This window comes from Sturnira hondurensis, unplaced genomic scaffold (genome assembly GCF_014824575.4).
Source record: "Sturnira hondurensis isolate 20B ecotype Veracruz unplaced genomic scaffold, ASM1482457v3 Scaffold0008196, whole genome shotgun sequence".
NCBI lineage: Eukaryota > Metazoa > Chordata > Mammalia > Chiroptera > Phyllostomidae > Sturnira > Sturnira hondurensis.
Genome location: NW_028080827.1, coordinates 5,063,268 through 5,082,355, shown reverse-complemented (window position 1 = coordinate 5,082,355; position 19,088 = coordinate 5,063,268). Strand labels below are relative to the sequence as shown.

Sequence of the window (19,088 nt, the reverse complement as noted above, 5' to 3'; positions counted from 1 at the left end):
CCTCCCAAAACTCCACTGCCTCATACTGTCATCTTTATGGTTAGATTTCAACTTACAATTTTGGGGGTGACACAGACGTTCAGATCATAGTGGACAATATTGGCTCTAGTGTCTGATGGACATATGACAAAGGGAGACAACCTGCATCCCGGGTTTGGGTCATCAGTAAGGACTGTAGCAGAGTGTGCACATCATTACATTTTAGAGTTGAGTGGGATTTGATAGGTCTAACTAGTCATCATATCCTCTACCATCCTGGCCCTTACACTACTCCTTCTAGCACTAGTGGTTTTAGTAGACTTTTAAACAGAGAAAAGGGGATTCCTCTTATTTCCCTCTCTTTTCTTTTTTCTTCCTCTCCTTCCCTTCCTGACTAATTTAGTCCTAAAGCCATTTGGAGACCAAAACAAGGCAGGCAACCAGGTTGGCAGGGGCGATGGGATGTACTGTGATAGCACAGAGCAAGCTGTCCGAACTCAGCCACAGGGAGAAGCATGTCCATGTGACACCAGGTGTCAGAGTCCAGGGGGTTGATGTTGGTATCCATGTGTGGCCAGGGGTAGGGGCGGAGGGTGGTTTTGGGAGGCGGGGCAGTGAGCTGTGGCCTGACGTGGGAAGTCAGAGCCCAAGCAGGGAGTAAGGGTGGTGTCTCTGTAGAAGGGTCAACCTGGCAAAGGGTTTCGGAGCCTAAGCAGGATGAGAAGGGCCTCCGATAAAGAAGAGGCTGTCAGTAGACAGGAGGGATTGGTTAGTGATCACCTGAAAATATTGATAAGATAAATACATATACTAAAGATAAGGGTGGCTAAGTGTTTTTCAGTGTTAGAAATAATTATAATATGGAAAGAGAGAGAATTAGAATGTTTAGAATAGGAATTAGAGGTAACAGTGTGAGGTCCTGATTTTTAAGTGCACAGAAAACTAAAGATATATGGAACTAAAGATACATGAAGCTGGAATGTAATGTGTGATACTAAACTAGACCCTTTTGCTATAAAGGGCATTATTGGTTCAGTTGATGACACTTGAGGAGAATTTGAGGATTAGATAACAACAACGAACCAATGCCCATTTCCTGGTTCTGGTGGTTATATTTTGGTTCCGTAGAAGAGTGTGTTTGTTTTTAGGAAATACACACTGAAATATTCAGACATGGTGGGTCATCAGTCAGGTAAGCAACTTATTTTCAAAGGATTCAGGAAAAAAAATTTATAAAGCATTTGAAGCTTCTGAAGTTTATGATTGTTTCAAAATTTTAATGAATACATTTAATAAAAAGTAAGGCTGTGTAATAAAATCTCAGTTTTAGCTCATTGATTTAAATTGTATTCCATCACATTTGCTGCAGGATTATTGGCCAAGGGATGTCATTTTTGAAGATAATGATACATGGGAATACACTCTGAATAAAATAAAAGAAGATTGTTCATTTGCTTCAATTTATACACATCTACAGGAAAATGTCCCTCGAATATATGATACCCAGTTGATCATGGAGTCAAGATTAGAGGAATGTTCAACTCTTTTGGAGAACCATGCTGCTAAAATATTTGAATGGCACAGCATAATTTTAGGTAAACATTATTTTCAAATGGGTAAAGCAGTGGTCAGTCATGTGTGTACATATGTGTGTGTGAATGTGTTTGTCTGTCTCTGTGTCTGTAGTCTCATAACAAATGAAACCCTAAGGTATAGAATATCTAAAAACAAAATTAAAATAATTTTTATTTTAAAAACCTCATATTTCAAAATGTCCCAGTACAGACTTTTAGTTGAACATGAAGATGTAGATTAAAAGAAAGTGTCCCAAGGATAAAGCCTCAGATAGCTGTGAACTTCGTTAAGCTGGAGAAAAGGTAGCTGAATATCAGGGAAATAGGATTGCGTGAACCGGTACTGGTACCAGAGACAAGGGAGCCAGCAAGGGTTAGAGTATAAGAACGTAAATGCCTCAGTCCCAAAGTAGAAGGGGTGAGAGTTGATCTACATGAGCTGGGTTAGCTTGAGGAAGGAGGTACTCCGTGTGCAGCACTGAATAGCTGCAGAGTGAGTAAAAAGCACACCTGCTGGTAATGATAATTTTTACTTCCTTTCAATATTTGTATAATTTTTTCTCATCTAATTAACACTTTCAGAAAAGTGTTTAGATACTGGTGGTGATTGTCTTATTCTTGATTTAATGGGCAAACATCATATCTAAGCCTTAAAAATGTTGATATTGGTTATAGTTAGGAAGTATTTTCTATGTATTAAGTAAATTTAATTAGCTATATCATTTAGATATTTCATATTCTTTTATGTACCTTAATTTTTCAAATTCTGAGAATGTGTTTAAATATACTATAAACTTTACTACTGTTATGTTTTAAATGTTCTTATTTAATTTTGGATTATTTTTAATATAAAATATTTTTGATATACATATATATATATAGAGAGAGAGAGACAGAGTGCACATTTGCACACTGTAAAAATAATTTTAGGTGTGTTCATTGTCCTCAATGTATAAATATCAGAGCTTGGTCTGAACTGGGTTAACTGACTTTGCAGCCCCCGTAGCCTTTCACTGGGCCGTGCTCCAAAGTCTGTGCTTTCTTGAATTTAAGGTGACCATAAAAGCACGATGCCGGTGACTGAGCTATTTGGAAAACATGGGCTTGTTCAGTCAGAAGAGAATGAGGTAAAACTTTAGATATAGGAGTTGGTACTGATGACATACTATTTTGAACTTGACGTTTCTAAAAAACAAAAGGGAAGAGAAGATACAACAGTTACGTACTTAGTTAATAAGAGTTTGTATGTCTAGCATTATGCTTATCAAAATAGCTAGTTGATTCCATTGAATAGTTTTAGATATATTATATTTGAAGTGTTTAAATCATTTTCATTTTTAAAGAAGATATACATATGCATATACACACAAAATACACATATATGTTGTGAATTTTTATTTTGTAAAGGTTCTCAAGGAAAATTGGAAAAATACAAGGCATTTCTAAGGAAGTACCATAAGAAAAAGATGATAATGGTATGGCATTTGTTTCCATCTTTCTTGAAAAATTATATTTCCACAGAAAATATAATTACTGTAATTGAATAGATTATTCCATAGATATTTTTTAAATTTCATTTTAGTCTTGTATGTTCTGTCTAACTCTTTGTTTACAAATAGTTGGGCTTATATTCTCTTTACACACACAACACTGTAGAATGTTGGTATTTTCACAGCACTAGGAGTTATTTAAAAACTTACTTTAATTTATGTATTCCATCCTCTTATTATTTAATAATTTAAATCCTACACTAAGTGCAGGTTCCACATCAGTTCTCCTCTTATAGAAAAAATTAAGAATTCATTTTATGAAACATTCATAGAAGTGCTAACCCCTCTCCTCAAATTATTCCAAAAAATTCAAGAGGAGAAAAGACTCCCAACCTTACTTTACAAGGCCAGTATCATCCTAATTCCAAAATGAGATAAGGATGCTACAAAGAAAGAAAATTATAGGCCAGTATTCCTGATGAACGTAGATACCAAAATCCTCAAGAAAATATCTGTAAACGAAACTCACCAATACATTAAAAAAGATCATATGCCATGATCAAGTGGGATTTATCCCATGGAAGGTTTGGAACAATATCCATAATTCAAAAAGTGATACACCATATAAACAAAATGAAGGATAAAAATCACACTGTTAGCCCTGGACATTGTGGCTCCATTGGTGGGAATGTGTGAAGCATTGTCCAATAAACCAAAAGGTCATGAGTTCCATTCCCAGTTAGGATACTAGGTTGCGGGTTTAGTCCCTGGTTAGGTGCATGTGCAAAGCAAGCAGTCAGTGTTTCTCTCTCACACTGATGTTTCTCTTCCTCTCTCCCTCCCTTCCCCTCTCTCTAAAATTAGTAAGTGTGTCCTCAGCTGAGAATAAAAGAAAAAAATTCACATTGTCATATCAATAGATGCAGAAAAAGCATTTGATAAAATCCAGCACCCATTTATGATAAAAACTTAGCGAAGTGGGAATAGAAAAAGCATACCTCAATATAATAAAGGCCACTCAGGGCAAAACCAAAGCCAACATCATATTTAATGGGCAAAAACCAAAAGCATTTCTCTTATGATCCAGAGGAAGACAGGAGTGTCCATTTTCACCATTCTTAGTCAACATGGGACTGAAAGTCCTAGCCAGTCAGACAAGAAGAAGAAATAAAAGGCATCTAAATTAGAAAGAAAGAAGTAAAACTGTCTTAGTTGCAGGTGACATGATACTGTACATAGAGAACTCTAGAGATTCCACCAAAAAAACTACTAGAACTGGTAAATGATTTCAGGAAAGTAGCAGGGTACAAAATAAATATCCAGAAATCAGTTGCATCTTTATACATGAAGAATGAGCTATCAGAAATGGAAACTAACAAAATGATTACATGTATAATTGCATCCAAAAGTGCCTTGAATAAATTTAAACAAGGATATTGAGGACATGTACTCAGAAATTATAAGACACTGATGAGAGAAATTCAAGAAGGTAAGTAAGGGGAAGCATACACCATGATTATAAATAGGAAGAATTATTGTCTTTTCTCATTGAAAAGACCATACTACCCAAAACAAATATAGATTCAGTGCAATACATATCAAGATACAAATGGCTTATTTCACAGAACTAGAACAAATATTCCAAGCATTTATATGGCACCACAGAAGTCCCCAAATAGCCACAGCAATCTTGAGAAAGAAGTACACATTTGGAGCAACCATGCTATCTTCCATTAAACTATGCTATAAGACCATAGTAATCAAAACAGCATGCGTGGTACTGGCATAAAACCAGATGTACAGACCAATGGAACAGAACAGAAAGCCCAGAAATAAGCCCACACCTTAATGGTCAATTAATTAATATTCAACAGAGGAGGCAAGAACATACAATGGGATAAAAATAATCTATTCAGTAAATGGTCCTGGAAAAATTAAACAAATATGTGCAAAAAGTGAAACAAGCCCACCTTCTTACTCCATACACAAGAATAAGTTCAAAATGAATTAAAAGCTTGAATGTTAGGCTCAAACCCATAAAATCCTAGAATTGCAATCTCTGATATTTCTCATAGAAATACATTTTGGTATGTCTCCTCAGGCAAAGGAAACAAAAGAAAAAATAAGTAAGATGACATCAAACTAAAAAAAAAATTTTGCACCGCAAAGGAAACCATCAACAAAATGAAAAGATAACCCTCTCAGCAGGAGAATATATTCACCAATAACACATCTGATAAAGATTAATATTCAAAATTTATAAAGAACATACAGTCCTGTCCAGTGTGCCTTGGTTGGAGTACCCATAACCAAAATATTGCAAGTTCAATTCCCAGTCATGGCACATACCTAGGTTATGGGTTCAATCCTTGATTCCTGTTCCAGGAATGAGCCCTATGATTCTAGTCCAGAAGCATGGGGAAGGTGAGCAGTCAATGCTTCTCCTTCATTTCATTGTCTCTCTGCCTCTTACTCTCTCTCTAATAGCAATGAAAAAAATGTCCTGTCCTCGAGTGAAAATTAAAAAAAAGAGGAAGTATTTATAAAACTCAACACACACACAAAATACCCAAAACAAAAGAAACAATCCAATTAAAAAATGGGTAAAGGGCCCGAATAGACACTTAAACAGAGAGGACATACATATGGCCAATAGACATATGAAAAGATGCTCAACATCACTTATTCATCAGAGAGATGCAAATTAAAACCACAATGAGATATTACCTCACCCCTGTCAGAATGACTATCATCACTATATCAACAAACAACAAGTGTTGACGAGGATGTGGAGAGAAGGGAACCCTCACTCACTGTTGGTGGGAATGAAGATTGGAGCAGCCAGTGTGGAAAACAGTATTGAGTTTCCTAAAAAAATTAAAAATGGAACTGTTTTATGAGCCAGCAATTTCACTTCTGGGAATATATCTGAAATCCAAAACACTGATTCAAAAGAGTATATGTGCCCCTATGTTCATTGCAGCATTATTTACAGTAGTCAAGACTTGGAAGGAACCCCAGTGCCCCTCAGTAGATGAGTGGATCAAAAACAAGTGGTACATTTACATAATGGAATACTACTTGGCCATAAAAAGAGGGAATACTACCATTTGCAGCAGCATAGATGGACCTGGAGAACATTATTAGTGAAGTAAGTCAATTAGAGAAAGACAAATAGCATATGATTTCACCTATATGTGGAATCGAATGAACAAACTGAACTTACAAGCAAATTAAAGGTAGACTCATAGACAGCGGGCTGACAGCTGTGAGGAGGGGGTTGGGGGCGGAAGATTGAGCAAAAAATGGAAAGGACTCAGGGACAACAGTGTGGTGATTGTAGGGGGCAGAGGGTGGTGGAGTTGGAAGAGGGTATAGAGAAGATAAATGGTAATGAAAAAACGTAAAAACTTTAAAAATAAAAAATAAAATTAGATAATTAAGATTAAATGATATATTATAATTAATTAAGTGTAGTATGATATTTTATTAATATATGTGTTTCTACACCATTTTAAGATTAAACTAATGTAGTAACCATTTTATTGGATTCTCAGGTTACTGCTCATTATTTATTAGTACTTACAAAGCTACTGTGAATATATTTACAGTTAAAGACTTTGCTTTCCATGAATATTTTCTTAAGATGAATTTCTAGGATTGGAGGTACATGGGAAAAGAAATATGAAAATCTAACTTTTTTGACACTTTGACAAGTTGTTCTCTAATTGCACCAAATACTTTCGGTGCAAAAAAGTAGCACCAATTTACTTTTGTAACAATAGAGTTTGTGATTGATCTCTTCCATTCCCTTGCCAACCTTTAATATTATATATTTAAATGTTTGCAGAATTGACAGACACAAATGTTACTAATTTCATACTTTTACTAACAATGTTGATTTTTAAGGTTTATATTAGTCTTTGTGTTTCTATTATTTTGAGTTGCCTATTTACCATTTTTAGCTATTCTTTTTTATTTCTAAGAGCTCTTTATGCTTTAAAAATAGTATCCCTTCTCGCTAATATATGTTATACATATTTTTACCACTTGTATTGCCTATTTTAAAATATGAAAAAGAGACATTTATTGAAGAAGATACAAGAAACATTATATGGAGGACAATGATGCCTCAGCCCCCTTCAAAGCAGGTACCTTGGGACCTCACACAGTTCTTCCAGTCACCATCACTTGCCCCATTGTATTTTCCTGAATCTCACTGATGGTCTCAAATCTCTTCCCTTGCAAAGGTGATGTTAGTTCTGGGAAAAGCCAGAAGTTGCAGGGCACCAAATCTGGGCTGTAAAGGGGCTGAGTCACCTGGGTGATTTGATGTTTCACCAAAAAACTCTGCACAGGATGTGATGCATGAGAGGGCATGTCGTTGTGATCTTTATTGTCTTTTAATCGAAAAGGGTTTTTTTTGCTCTATAGAACTTTATATTTTTATGGATTCATAATTTTCTATTGAAATTTTCTGCCTTCAGTGCCCTAATATTTAAGAAGGCTTTCTTCACCACAAAATAATGCACATATTTACCCATGTTCTCTTGTATTATTCTTTATATCTATTTAATCTTTTAATCCATACAATGTTGTGTGTGTGTGTGTGTGTGTGTGTGTGTGTGTAAGGGAGTAAAACATAAGGACCTTATTTTAACTTCATCAGTCATTTTGTGTGATTTTCTTCACTTGTATGTACAGAATATATAAATTCTGTATATTCCCTGTTAAATTCACTCCTGGGTAAATTTTTATTACTAATGTCAATGAGATTGTTTTTCCATTTTGTTATTAAGTGGGCTATTATTGATATATAAGAAATTATATTGGTTTATGGGTATCATTCAACTTTGTTAGTGGTTTCTCATCTTGTCTCTGAGTCAGAAAGAATTCTAATACTTTGCTATTAAGTATAACGTCTAAAGGTTTAGATAGCTATCTTTTTTCAATTTAATGAAATTTATCTTTATCTCTACTTTATTAAAGATACGTAGTTGTGGATGTACATTTAGATTAGATATACAGGCACACCTTGTTTCACTGCACTTTGCTCTATTGCGCTTTGTAAATACAGGGTGGGGCAAAAAGTACGTTCACAGTTGTGAGTACATAAAACAGTTTATTCATGTTATTATTTAATCATTATTGTATTAATTGGATTTTTGTTTCTAAATTACTGTATTATTTTCAATATAAACAACTATAAACCTACTTTCACCTCACCCTGTATTGGGCTTTTTCCCAAATTGAAGGTTCGTGATAACCCTGCATCAACCAGGCCTCTCGATGCCATTTTTTCCATCAGCGTTTGCTAACTTCATGTGTCTGAGTTGCATTTTAATAATTGTTACAATATTTCAAACATATCCACTGCTATCATATTTGTTACGGTGATCTATGATTAGTGATCTTTGACATTACTATTATAACTATTTTGGGTCTTCACAAACTGTGCCCCATATAAAACCAAAATTAATTGATCAATGTTGTGTTGCTTTCTGACTGCTCTACCAAGAGAACATTTCTCTCTCCCTCTTCTCAGGCCTCCCTATATCCCAGTACATGACAATATTGAAATTAGGCCAAATAATAATACTGCAGGGGCCTCTATGTGTTGAAGTGAAAGAAAGAGATGCATGTAAAAGCTAGAGGAGGGAGAGATATGGGGGGAAGGGAGGATGGGTTTTCAGGAATAACTATAAAGGTCACAAGGACAAAACCAAGGTGGGGTGGAAGCAGGGGAGGGAGGTGGGGATGGCTGGGTTGGGAGGGAATGGTGGGGGTTAATTCAGACAACTGTACTTGAACACCAATAAAATGATTTTTTAAATAGTAAAAAAATAAAATCCCTTTTCAAAAAAAAAGAGCTAGAAACAATTAAGTTTAACTAAGAAGGCATGCCGAAAGCTAGGCCTCTTGCAACAGCCAAGTTGTGAATGCGAAGGAAATGTTCTTGAAGAAAATGAAAAATGCCATTCCAGTGAACACACAAGTACTGAGCATACAAAAACAGCCTTATGCTGATCTAGAGAAAGTTCTAGTCGTCTGGGTAGAAAATCGGACCAGCCATAATATTTCCTTAAGCCAAAGCTAAATCTGGAGCAAGGCCCTGACTGACTCTCTTCAGTTCTCTGAAGTCCGAGAGAGGTGAGGAAGAGGCAGAAGAAATTTTGGAAGCTAGCAGAGGTTGGTTTATGAGATTTAAAGGAAAAGGCTATCTCATTAACATAAAATGCAAGGGGGTGCAGCAAGTCCTGGTGTAGAGGCTGCAGCAAGTTATCCAGTGGATCTAGCTGAGACAGGCTGCACTTAAAGGGGGCTAATGCAGCTGGTGACTTCAAGTTGCTCGTTTACTGTTCTGAAAATCCTACAGACCTTAAAAATTATGCTAAATCTACTCTACTTGTGCTCTATAAATGGAACAACAAAGCTTAGATGGCAGCGCATGTGTCTACAACATGGCTAATGAATATTTTAAGCCCACTGTTGAGACCTACTGCTCAGAAAAAAATTGCTTTTGAAATATTACTGCTCACCGACAACGTACATGGTCACCCTAGAGCTTTGATGGAGATGTACAAGGTTAATGTTTTCAAGCCTGCTAACACAACATCCATTCTGCAGCCTATGGATCAAAGAATAGTGTTAATTTTTAAGTTTTATTATTTAAAAATGCATTTTGCAAGGTTATAGCTGCCACAAGTATGATTCCTGTAATGGGTCTGGGTATGGTAAATGGAAGACCTTCTGGACAGGACTTACCGGTCTAGGTGCCATTAAGAACATTTGTGATTTGTGGAAAGAGGTCAAAATATGAATACTAACAGGAGTTTGGGAGAAGTCGATTCCAATCCTTATGGGTGACTTTGAGGAGTTCAAAACTTCAGTGGAAAGAGTAAATGCAAATGGGGTAAAAATAGCAAGAGAATTAGAATTAAGAGTAGAGCCTGAAGATGTGACTGAATTTCTGCAATCTCATGGTAAAATTTAATGAATGAGGAGTTGGTTCTTATGGATGAGCAAGAAAGTAGTTTCTTGAAGTGGAATCCATTTCAGGAAAAGATGCTGTGAAAATTGTTGTAGTGACAACAGGAGATTTAGAATAGAACATAAATTTAGTTGATAAAGCAGGAGCAGGACTTGAGAGTACTGGCTTCTGTTCTAAGTGGGTAAAATGCTATCAAACAGCATCACGTGTTACAGAGAAATCATTCATGAAAAGCAAAAAGAAGAAAAAGTACACATGGACATGGACACCAGTGTGGTGATTGCTTGGGAGAAGGGGTATAAGGGGACTAAATGGTAATGAAAAAATATAATAAAGATTATATACTAAAAAAATCATTCATGAAAGGAAGAGTCAATCCAAATGTCACTGATGTTTCCACACCCACCTTCAGCAACCGCCACCCTCTCAGTCAGCTGCCATCAACATTGAGGCGAGTACCTCCCACCAGCAAAAATTATGACTCACTGAGGGCTCAGATGATAGTTAGCATTTTTTCAGCAATAAAGTATTTTTCATTAAAGTATTGCTCTTTGGACATAATGCTACTGTATTGTATACTTAATACACTACAGTGTAGTGTAAACATAACTTTTATATGCACTGGGAAACCAAAGCATTTGTATGACTCACTTTATTGTGATATTTCTTTCAATGTGGTTGTCATGAGTTGAACCTACACTATCTCCAAGGTATGCCTATGATATAATTATCACTCCACTCAAAAACTTCAAAAAACCTCCATGGTTTGAAATGGGGAGGAAAATAATTCACTGTGATGATAGCAAAGCTACTCTGAGACTTTAATTTGTGAATGTGGCAGATTGCATTAGTAGCTTTTGAGAAGTTGAACCATTCTTATATTCTTAGGATACACTTTGAAATCTATGTTTTATAAGATATGATTATCTCTTTTGGATTTGTTGTCAAAATTACACTAACCTCAGGAAGTGAGTTACTTAGCTTTTTCTCTCTTTCCATTCTCTAATTAGTTTGTAGAATATTAGAATATCACTTGTTCTTTGTATGTTTGATAAAAGTTGCCTGTAAAGTTTTATTGATTTATTTATCATTTGTATTTTGCAGAGGGAAATAGGCAAGTTGCTAGAAAAGCTGTGTGGAAGTCACCAGGTGCCATACAAGCAAATATACCAACTTTGGTGTATTACCAAAGCCTAATATTGAGTGGGAAAAAAGCAAGATATCAAAAATATGTACAGCTGATATTATTTCTTCAAATTATAAAAACACACAAAAATGTCTATTTTTATATATATGTACATATATGTGTAAAAGTATTTTAATGAAATGAAGGGTATAGAAACAAAACAAGTAATAGTGACTGTCTCAAGGAAGAGGAACTCATGACTAGAACTAGAAATCATGGTAAAAGCAGATCTGAACTGTTTTTTTAAAGATTTTATTTATTTATCTTTAGAGGGGAAGGGAAGGGAAGATGGAGAGAAATATCACTGTATGGTTGCCTCTCATGCGTCCCCTGCTGGGAACTGGCCTGCAACTCAGGCATGTGCCCTGACTGGGAATCGAACCACGATTGTCTGGTTCACAGGCCTGCACTCAATCCACTGAGCTACATCAGCCAGGGCTGAACTTTTATTATATATAGTTATATACAAAGTTTGTTACATTCTTTTTAAAGTAGTTGTAAGCAATACTAAAATGTCAGCAGTAATCCATTCTAGGTTGTAGGGACATGGGGATGCTTCAGTTATAGTATCCATTATAATTTCTATATATTTTTAATTTTTTAATTTCTGACTGTTGAATTTTATCATATGGCTTTTCAGAATCTATTGAAATGACCTTTAGATGAATTATACTAAAAATTAATATTTTAATTGTTAAATATGTTTTATTGTGTTTTTTAATCAGGATTCAACATTTATTATATTGTTTTTTTAGTATCTTCCCCAGATTGTATGATCAAAAACTATTATTTTTACCCTGCTCCTTAAAAACAGTTTTCTAAAAAACAACTCCCTAAAAAAACAACACTTCCAGTTGTTTTTTCTTCCTACAGAATAAAGTCAAGGCTTTGAGATTAACATTAACATATTTCTAAATTTGATCTCATTTTTATTGACCAATTATATCTGAAACTCTCAAGCACATGGACTTCTTTCTATCATAGTTGATCTCACTTTTTCTAGATGGTCTTTCTTTTTTACTCCTTTGCACAGTTTAAAAATGCCAATAATGTGATTCTCTTTCTGTTAGTAATCTGTTACTGTCCTTTCAAGTTTATTTCCAATTCATCTCCTCTATAATAATGTCTATTGTGTCATATTGTTTGTATATTAACATTTTCCTGGAGGAAGTAAGGATATGGAAATTAGTAAACAATATATCAACATGTCTAAATGATCAAAAAATAATGTTTACGGAAGGCTACTTCTTTTCTGTGTAAAGGAGTATAGTGAACATGAGATGTGCCACACAGAGTAGTCAAATCCCCTTCACGGAAGGATTTGATGCTCTAGCTGCTGAGAGTGCTGTTCCGACACACCCTAGAGCCCGGTTAGGGATTGCCTCACCTACATAGAACTCCTGAGAACAAGCCCTCCAGGAACCACCCACACCCAATGACCAATCAAGTTGGAGGTAAAAATGACTGGCTGTTTCAACCCAGTGAAGGACTGTGATGGTGGGTTCTTTCAGCTGTGGAGCTCTTCTTAGGGTCAGTTGAGACTGTTAGACTTGTATCATAGCTGACTTCTCCATCTTCCCAATCTTGTGTCTCCCCTTTCCTTTCATAGTTACTGATCCCAAAGGCACTCCCAATAAAATTCTGAACATTAACTCTACCTCAGAGGCTATTTCCTAGAGAATCCAAATTGTAGTAAGTAGTCTATTCACATTTCTGTTTTAGCCCTTATCTCTTCGTGTTCTGTTTGTATATGTATCTTATTCCCCTCCTGACCTATGACTGACTTAAGGGCAAGGGCCATCTTTGTATTCTTAGCATCTAACACAGCAACAACCACAGACTTTAGGTCAAGATGGAGGCATAGGTAGATATGCTTTGCCTCCTTGCACAACCAAAAGGAGGACAACAACAAATTCAAAAAACAGAAAGCAACCAGAGCTACCAGAAAAACGAACTGTATGAAAAGCCAACAACCAATGAGTTAAAGAAGAAACATTCACCCAGACTGGTAGGAGGGGCAGAGACAGGAAGCTGGGGTGAAGAGGACTCATGGCAAAGCACTGGTGGAGTGGTCAGTTCCACATTTGCATGCAGATAAACTTGGAGGAACAACAGGGGAGCAAGATAGACCATGCAACCCAGGGTTCCAGCATGGGGATATAAAGCCTCAAAACCTCTGACAGAAAAAACCTGAGGGAGTTGAGGTGGCAGGAGAAACTCTCAGGCTCACAGGAGAGTGCACTGGAGAGACCCACAGGGTTCTAGAACCTACACCAAACCACACACCCAGGAATCAGCACCAGAAGGGCCCAATTTGCTTGTGGGTAGAGGAGGAAGTGACTGAAAGCCATCTGAGAGCTGAGCAAGCAGCATTGTTTCCTCTCAGACCCCTGTCCCATACAGCACCATAATGCAGGGAAGTGGGTTGCCCCACCCTGGCAAATACCTAAGGGTCTGCCCCTTACTACCTAACAGGCACAAGAGACAAAAAATATGGCTCAAATGAAAGAACAGATAAAACTCCAGAAAAAAGACAACTAAGTGTTGAAGAGATAGCCAACCTGTCAGATGCAGAGTTCAAAACACTGGTAATCAGGATGCTCACAGAAATGGTTGAATATGGTTGCAAGATGGAGGAAGAAGTGAAGGCTAGGAAAAGTGAAATAAAGGAAAATGTACAGGGAACCAACAGTGACAGGAAGGAAAGCAGGACTCAAATTAACAGTGTGGGCCAGAAAGAAGAAATAAACATTAAACCACAATAGAATGAAGAAGCAAGGAATTCAGCAAAATGAGGTGAAGTTTAGAAATCTCCAGGACAACTTTAAACATTGTAATAGCTGAATCATAGGGCTTCTAGAAGAAGAGGAAGAGCAAGAAATTGAAAACTTATTGAACAAATAATGAAGGAGAACTGCCTCAATCTGGGAAAGGAAATAGACTTCTAGGAAGTCCAGGAAGTTCAGAGAGTCCCCCAAAATTTGGACCCAAGGAAGAACACACCAAGGTGTATCATGATTACATTACCCAGGATTAAAGAGAAGGAGAGTATCTTAAAAGCAGCAAGAGAAAAGGAGACAGTTCCCTACAAAGGAGTTCCCATAAGACTATCAGTGATTTCTCAGAAGAATGCTTGCAGGTAAGAAGGGGCTGGAAAGAAGTATTCCAAGTCATGAAAGGCAAGGATCTATATCCAAGATTACTCTATCCAGCAAAGCTATCATTTAGAATGGAAGGGCAGATAAAATAGTTCCCAGATAAGGTCAAGGTAAAGGAGTTTATCATCACCAAGTCCTTATTATATGAAATGTTAAAGGAACTTAGATAAAGAAGATGATAAAAAATATAAACAGTAAAATGACAGCAAACAACTATTGACAACTGAACCTAAAGAAAACAAAACCAAAAATGAACTAAGCAAACAACTAGAACAGGAACAGATTCACAGAAATGGAGATCACATGGGGGGTTATCAGCAGGGAGGGGGAATGGGGAGAATGAGGGAAAATGTACAGGGAATAAGAAGCTTAAATGGTAGGTACAAAATAGAGAGGGGGAGGTTAAGAATGGTATAGGAAATGGAGAAGCCAAAGAACATAATATGTATGACCCATGGACATGAACTAAGATAGGGGAATGATGGTGGGAGGAGGGGTACAAAGCAGAGGGGAATAAAGGGGAGAAAAAATGGGACAACTATAATAGCATAAGCAACAAAGTATATTTTTAAAAAATAAACAGAATTTTAACCTTGAAAAGGGGCAAGCAAGTCACAGAATAAAAAGTAATTCTTTAATAAATTTTGTTTTATGAAATTAAAAAAATAACAGCATTCTAGGCTTCAGTGGGAGATACACACATGCACACACACAAGTTAACTGAGCAAATTTACCAAATGTGAAGTTTTTATTTTACTTTATTTATTTAATATATAATCTTTATGATGTATTTGTCCCATTACTATTTAGTCCCCTTATACTTCTCTGCCCCCACCATCACCACGAGTCTATGTCCATGAGTCCTCTTTTCTTTTTGCTCTGTCCCTCCACCTGTAACCTCCCCTACCCCATTCTCCACTAGCTGTCATCTGTTCTCCATCTAGGAGTCTGTCCCTCTTTTGCTTGTTAGTGCAGTTTGTTTGTTAGATTCCACATATGACTGAAATCATATGGTATTTGTCTTTCTCTGACTGGCTTATTTTACTTAGCGCAATGTTCTCCAGGTTCATCCATACTGGACCTGGTCGCAAAGGGTAAAATTTTCATGTTTTCTACAGTCAAGTCGTATTCTATTGTATAAATGTCCCATAGTTGTTTTATCCACTCATCTATTGATGGATACTTGGGCTGCTTCCATATCTTGGTGATTGTAAATAACACTGCAATGAAAATAAGGGTGCTTATGTTGTTTCCAATTAGTGCTTTGGGTTCCTTTGGATATATTCTCAGAAGTGGGATTGATAGGTCAAAAGGCAAATCTGTTTTGAATTTTTTGAGGTGTCTATGTACTACTTTCCACAGTGGCTGCACCAGTCTGCATTCCCACCAACCATGCAAAAGGGTTACTCTTTCTCCACATCCTTGCCAGCACTTGTTTTTGATTTATTGATGGTAGCCATTCTGACAGGTATGAGATGGTGTCTCATTGTGTTTTTTATTTGCATTTCTCTGATGATTAGTGATGTTGAGCATCTTCTCATATGTCTATCAGCCATCAGTATGTCCTCTTTGGAGAAGTGTGTATTCGGGTCCTTTGCCCATTTTTTATTAGATTTTTTGCTTTTTTGGTATTGAGTTTTTTAAGTACTTTATAAAATTTGGATACTAACCCCTTATCAGATGTATTGGTGAATATGTTCTCCTATTCTGTGGGCTGTTTTTTAATTTTGTTGATGTTTTCTTTTGCTGTGCAAAATTTTTTATTTGTCCCATTTGTTTATTTTTTTCTTTTGTTTCCTTTGCCTGGGGATATATATCTGATAAAAAATTTCTATGAGCAACATCTGAGATTTGCTGCCTATGTTTTCTTCTAGGATTTTTATGGTTTCAGATCTAGCATTTAAGTCTTTGATCCATTTTGAATATATTTTTGTGTGTGGTATAAGAAGGTGGTCTAGTTTCATTTTTCTTCAGGTATCTGTCCAATTTTCCCAATACCAATTATTGAATAAACTATCTTTAATCCATTGTACATGCTTGCTTCCTAAAAATTCTTTAATTTAGAACTTTAAAGATTTTATTTTAAATGTTTTCCAGCTTTCAGATGACATGGAGACAAAGAAGAATATAGAGGTATTAAAAATTTCTGTTTTATGTGGTTATGTATCACACTATTATGTGGAAGTAAAAGAATGTTTATAATAACATAAATGTAAGTATAAATAAGCATAGTGACTCTCGGAAAGAGAGAGTTGGGAACAGGTATAGAATCTTTCTTTTTCTGCTTAGTCTCTTTTCTTATGTGTAACCTAGATAAAATTCTTGATTATTTATTTGAGTTGTATCAAATTCGTTCTGAAATGTAACTTTGTTTTGCTTTTGGATTTGGCACGTGGATGTGCCAGGGATCTTAATTAGAGATGCTTCTGAAATCTTTGATAATACAAAGATTTTTCTTAGGGGGCATAAATACTTTATTTTCATACAAAGAAATAAAATAATTGCCTAATAATAGCTAAGTATTTATCTGTCTTCTGTAGCCATATGAAATTACTAAACTACAAGGAGTGAAGTAATTACTGTTGTTTGAAATCCCCTCTTTCTAGGGTTGCAACTTCTCAGGATTCAAAAAACATGTGCTTACTCAACTACCCAGAAAATTGGATGCTAGACGAATACTTGTTTTTATTTTAAAAGCTCAAAACTTTGATGTATGTAATTTTTTATTCATTGTATGATAAATTTCAAGGATATGATTTAATGAATCAGACCTTTATATAAATATCTGACAAAGTAGGTGTTTAAGTAAGATTTAATCCTTTGGGTGTTAAGTCTGGCAGGAATGAGCAGTGATGTTTTACACCCTGACCACTAGAAGTGGATGTATTGGACTCTGTGATTCTTCCTCAGAAATCTGAGGTTGCTTGTGCGCATTGGCTAGACGTGTGACTGTAGGAGGTATTTTCCCCTCCTTCTTCCTGCTCTTATCAACTCAGGATATTTTAGTCTGCTCATTTTGATTCTAAAATAACTCTGAGAGCTCTTTCCCATGGCCCCACCTTTATAGCCTCTAATGCCTAGGGAATTTTTGAGTGGTATCCCTATAGGGTAACTAATTGATTAAAAAGTGCAGGCATAGGAAGATAACTAGATTGTTGACCATTGATTTAGTAGGTTGAGGGTTGACTAGTTACTCAAATTGACTTCCCACCCACTCTAAATTTTAGATAGTTACCTAACAAGGTTTCTATTTCCTGGAGGCTGGAACAGTGCTCCTTTTACCCCCTGGGCAGATTTTTTTCAGACAGTTCTCTGAGATGGGCTTGTTCCCTAGTAGGCCCTCTTCCCCATCCTTTAAGCCCCCTGCTTTGGGTAGCTCTTTATTTCTCAACACTGAAACCATGTTGTTTTCTCCTCTACTATAGTCCTCTGTGGTTCTTCAGAAGGAGCATTATCAACATTATAAATCTGTTCCAGCCGTTATTTCCTGCCCTTTTTACACTCCCTTCAAGATGAAGCTAAATATATCTCCTCAGTGTTCCATCTTCAATATCCATTGTTCCAAGAAGTAGAATGTTACTGACCTATTTGGATCTCCTGTTTGTGCCACAGTTAGAAAACCACAGCTCACTTCAATTTATAATGATCCCCCTACAATGATTCAGTGATGACATTCTCTCTTATTTCCCATGCTAATAGAAATGTTTTTCAATTCTCTTTTGTATTTTATGGGACTTTAATGAGAAGGAATGCTTAGTGTGTCCTCTTAATCCAATCACATGATCCCATTTTTTAAAGAAAAAATATAGATGCTAATTATAGTTTTACCTGAGCATAGTTATTCCTTTCCCTAACTATATTTTCCAAATTAACTCATGAAAAAAATTGTTGTTGTTAAAATAAATTAATATAATTGTTGTCAAAATAATTGTATGAATATTGTTGTAGATCATCTATAATATTCTTTCTAACCCTAATATTTTATGTTCTAAGATGGGACTGATTTTAAATGTAGATGCATATATACCTACCATGTATCACAAGGCAACCATATAAACATGGCATAGAAGTTATAGCTATGAGGAATTTTTAACATGGTTAACTTGGAAGATGCTGGCATAATTAAAAGAAATAGGAAAGTGAAGAGTGGAAGTAGAAAGTAGATATGAGTAATAGGGCGGGGGGAAGGGTATATGACCAGCTGCTGGGTTCAGATATTACAAGTTTGTATATCAAAGGCATATCAACACACAGATACCCATATTTCCTTTATTAATACCCCTACCTGATTTCAAAATCAAATTTAAATTGACTTACTAGAGCATGTACAATGCAATGGCATTAAAAATAAATAGATTATGAAAATAACAGAGGAAAGTTTATTTCATAGAAATGTTTACATTACAGAGCAACAATAATCAAAACAGCATGGCACTGGCAGAAAAACAGACACACAGGCCAATGGAACAGAATTGAGAGGCCAGAAATAAAACCACATATATATGGGCAAATAATTTTTAACAAGGGAGCCAAAAGCACACAATGGAGAAAAGAAAGCCTCTTAAGTAAGTGGTATTGGGAAAATTGGAAAGGCACATGCGAAAGAATGAAACTAGACTACAGTTTGTCCACATGTACAAAAATTAATTCAAAATGGATCAAAGACATAAATATAAGATCTGAAACAATAAATTATGTAGAAAAAAAGCA

The 19,088-nt window shown here is 35.9% G+C and overlaps 1 protein-coding gene across 1 annotated transcript in view; it reads left to right on the top strand.

Annotated features, from left to right (window-relative positions):
• The window catches only part of FAM227B (family with sequence similarity 227 member B), a 53,168-nt gene that overhangs the window by 20,553 nt on the left and 13,527 nt on the right, over positions 1 to 19,088 (top strand). The window contains exons 3-6 of the mRNA XM_037054430.1: positions 1,349 to 1,574; positions 2,961 to 3,028; positions 16,476 to 16,511; positions 16,985 to 17,089. Coding sequence (XP_036910325.1) covers positions 1,349 to 1,574; positions 2,961 to 3,028; positions 16,476 to 16,511; positions 16,985 to 17,089 — 435 coding nt within the window. The remainder of the gene's footprint in view (positions 1 to 1,348; positions 1,575 to 2,960; positions 3,029 to 16,475; positions 16,512 to 16,984; positions 17,090 to 19,088) is intronic.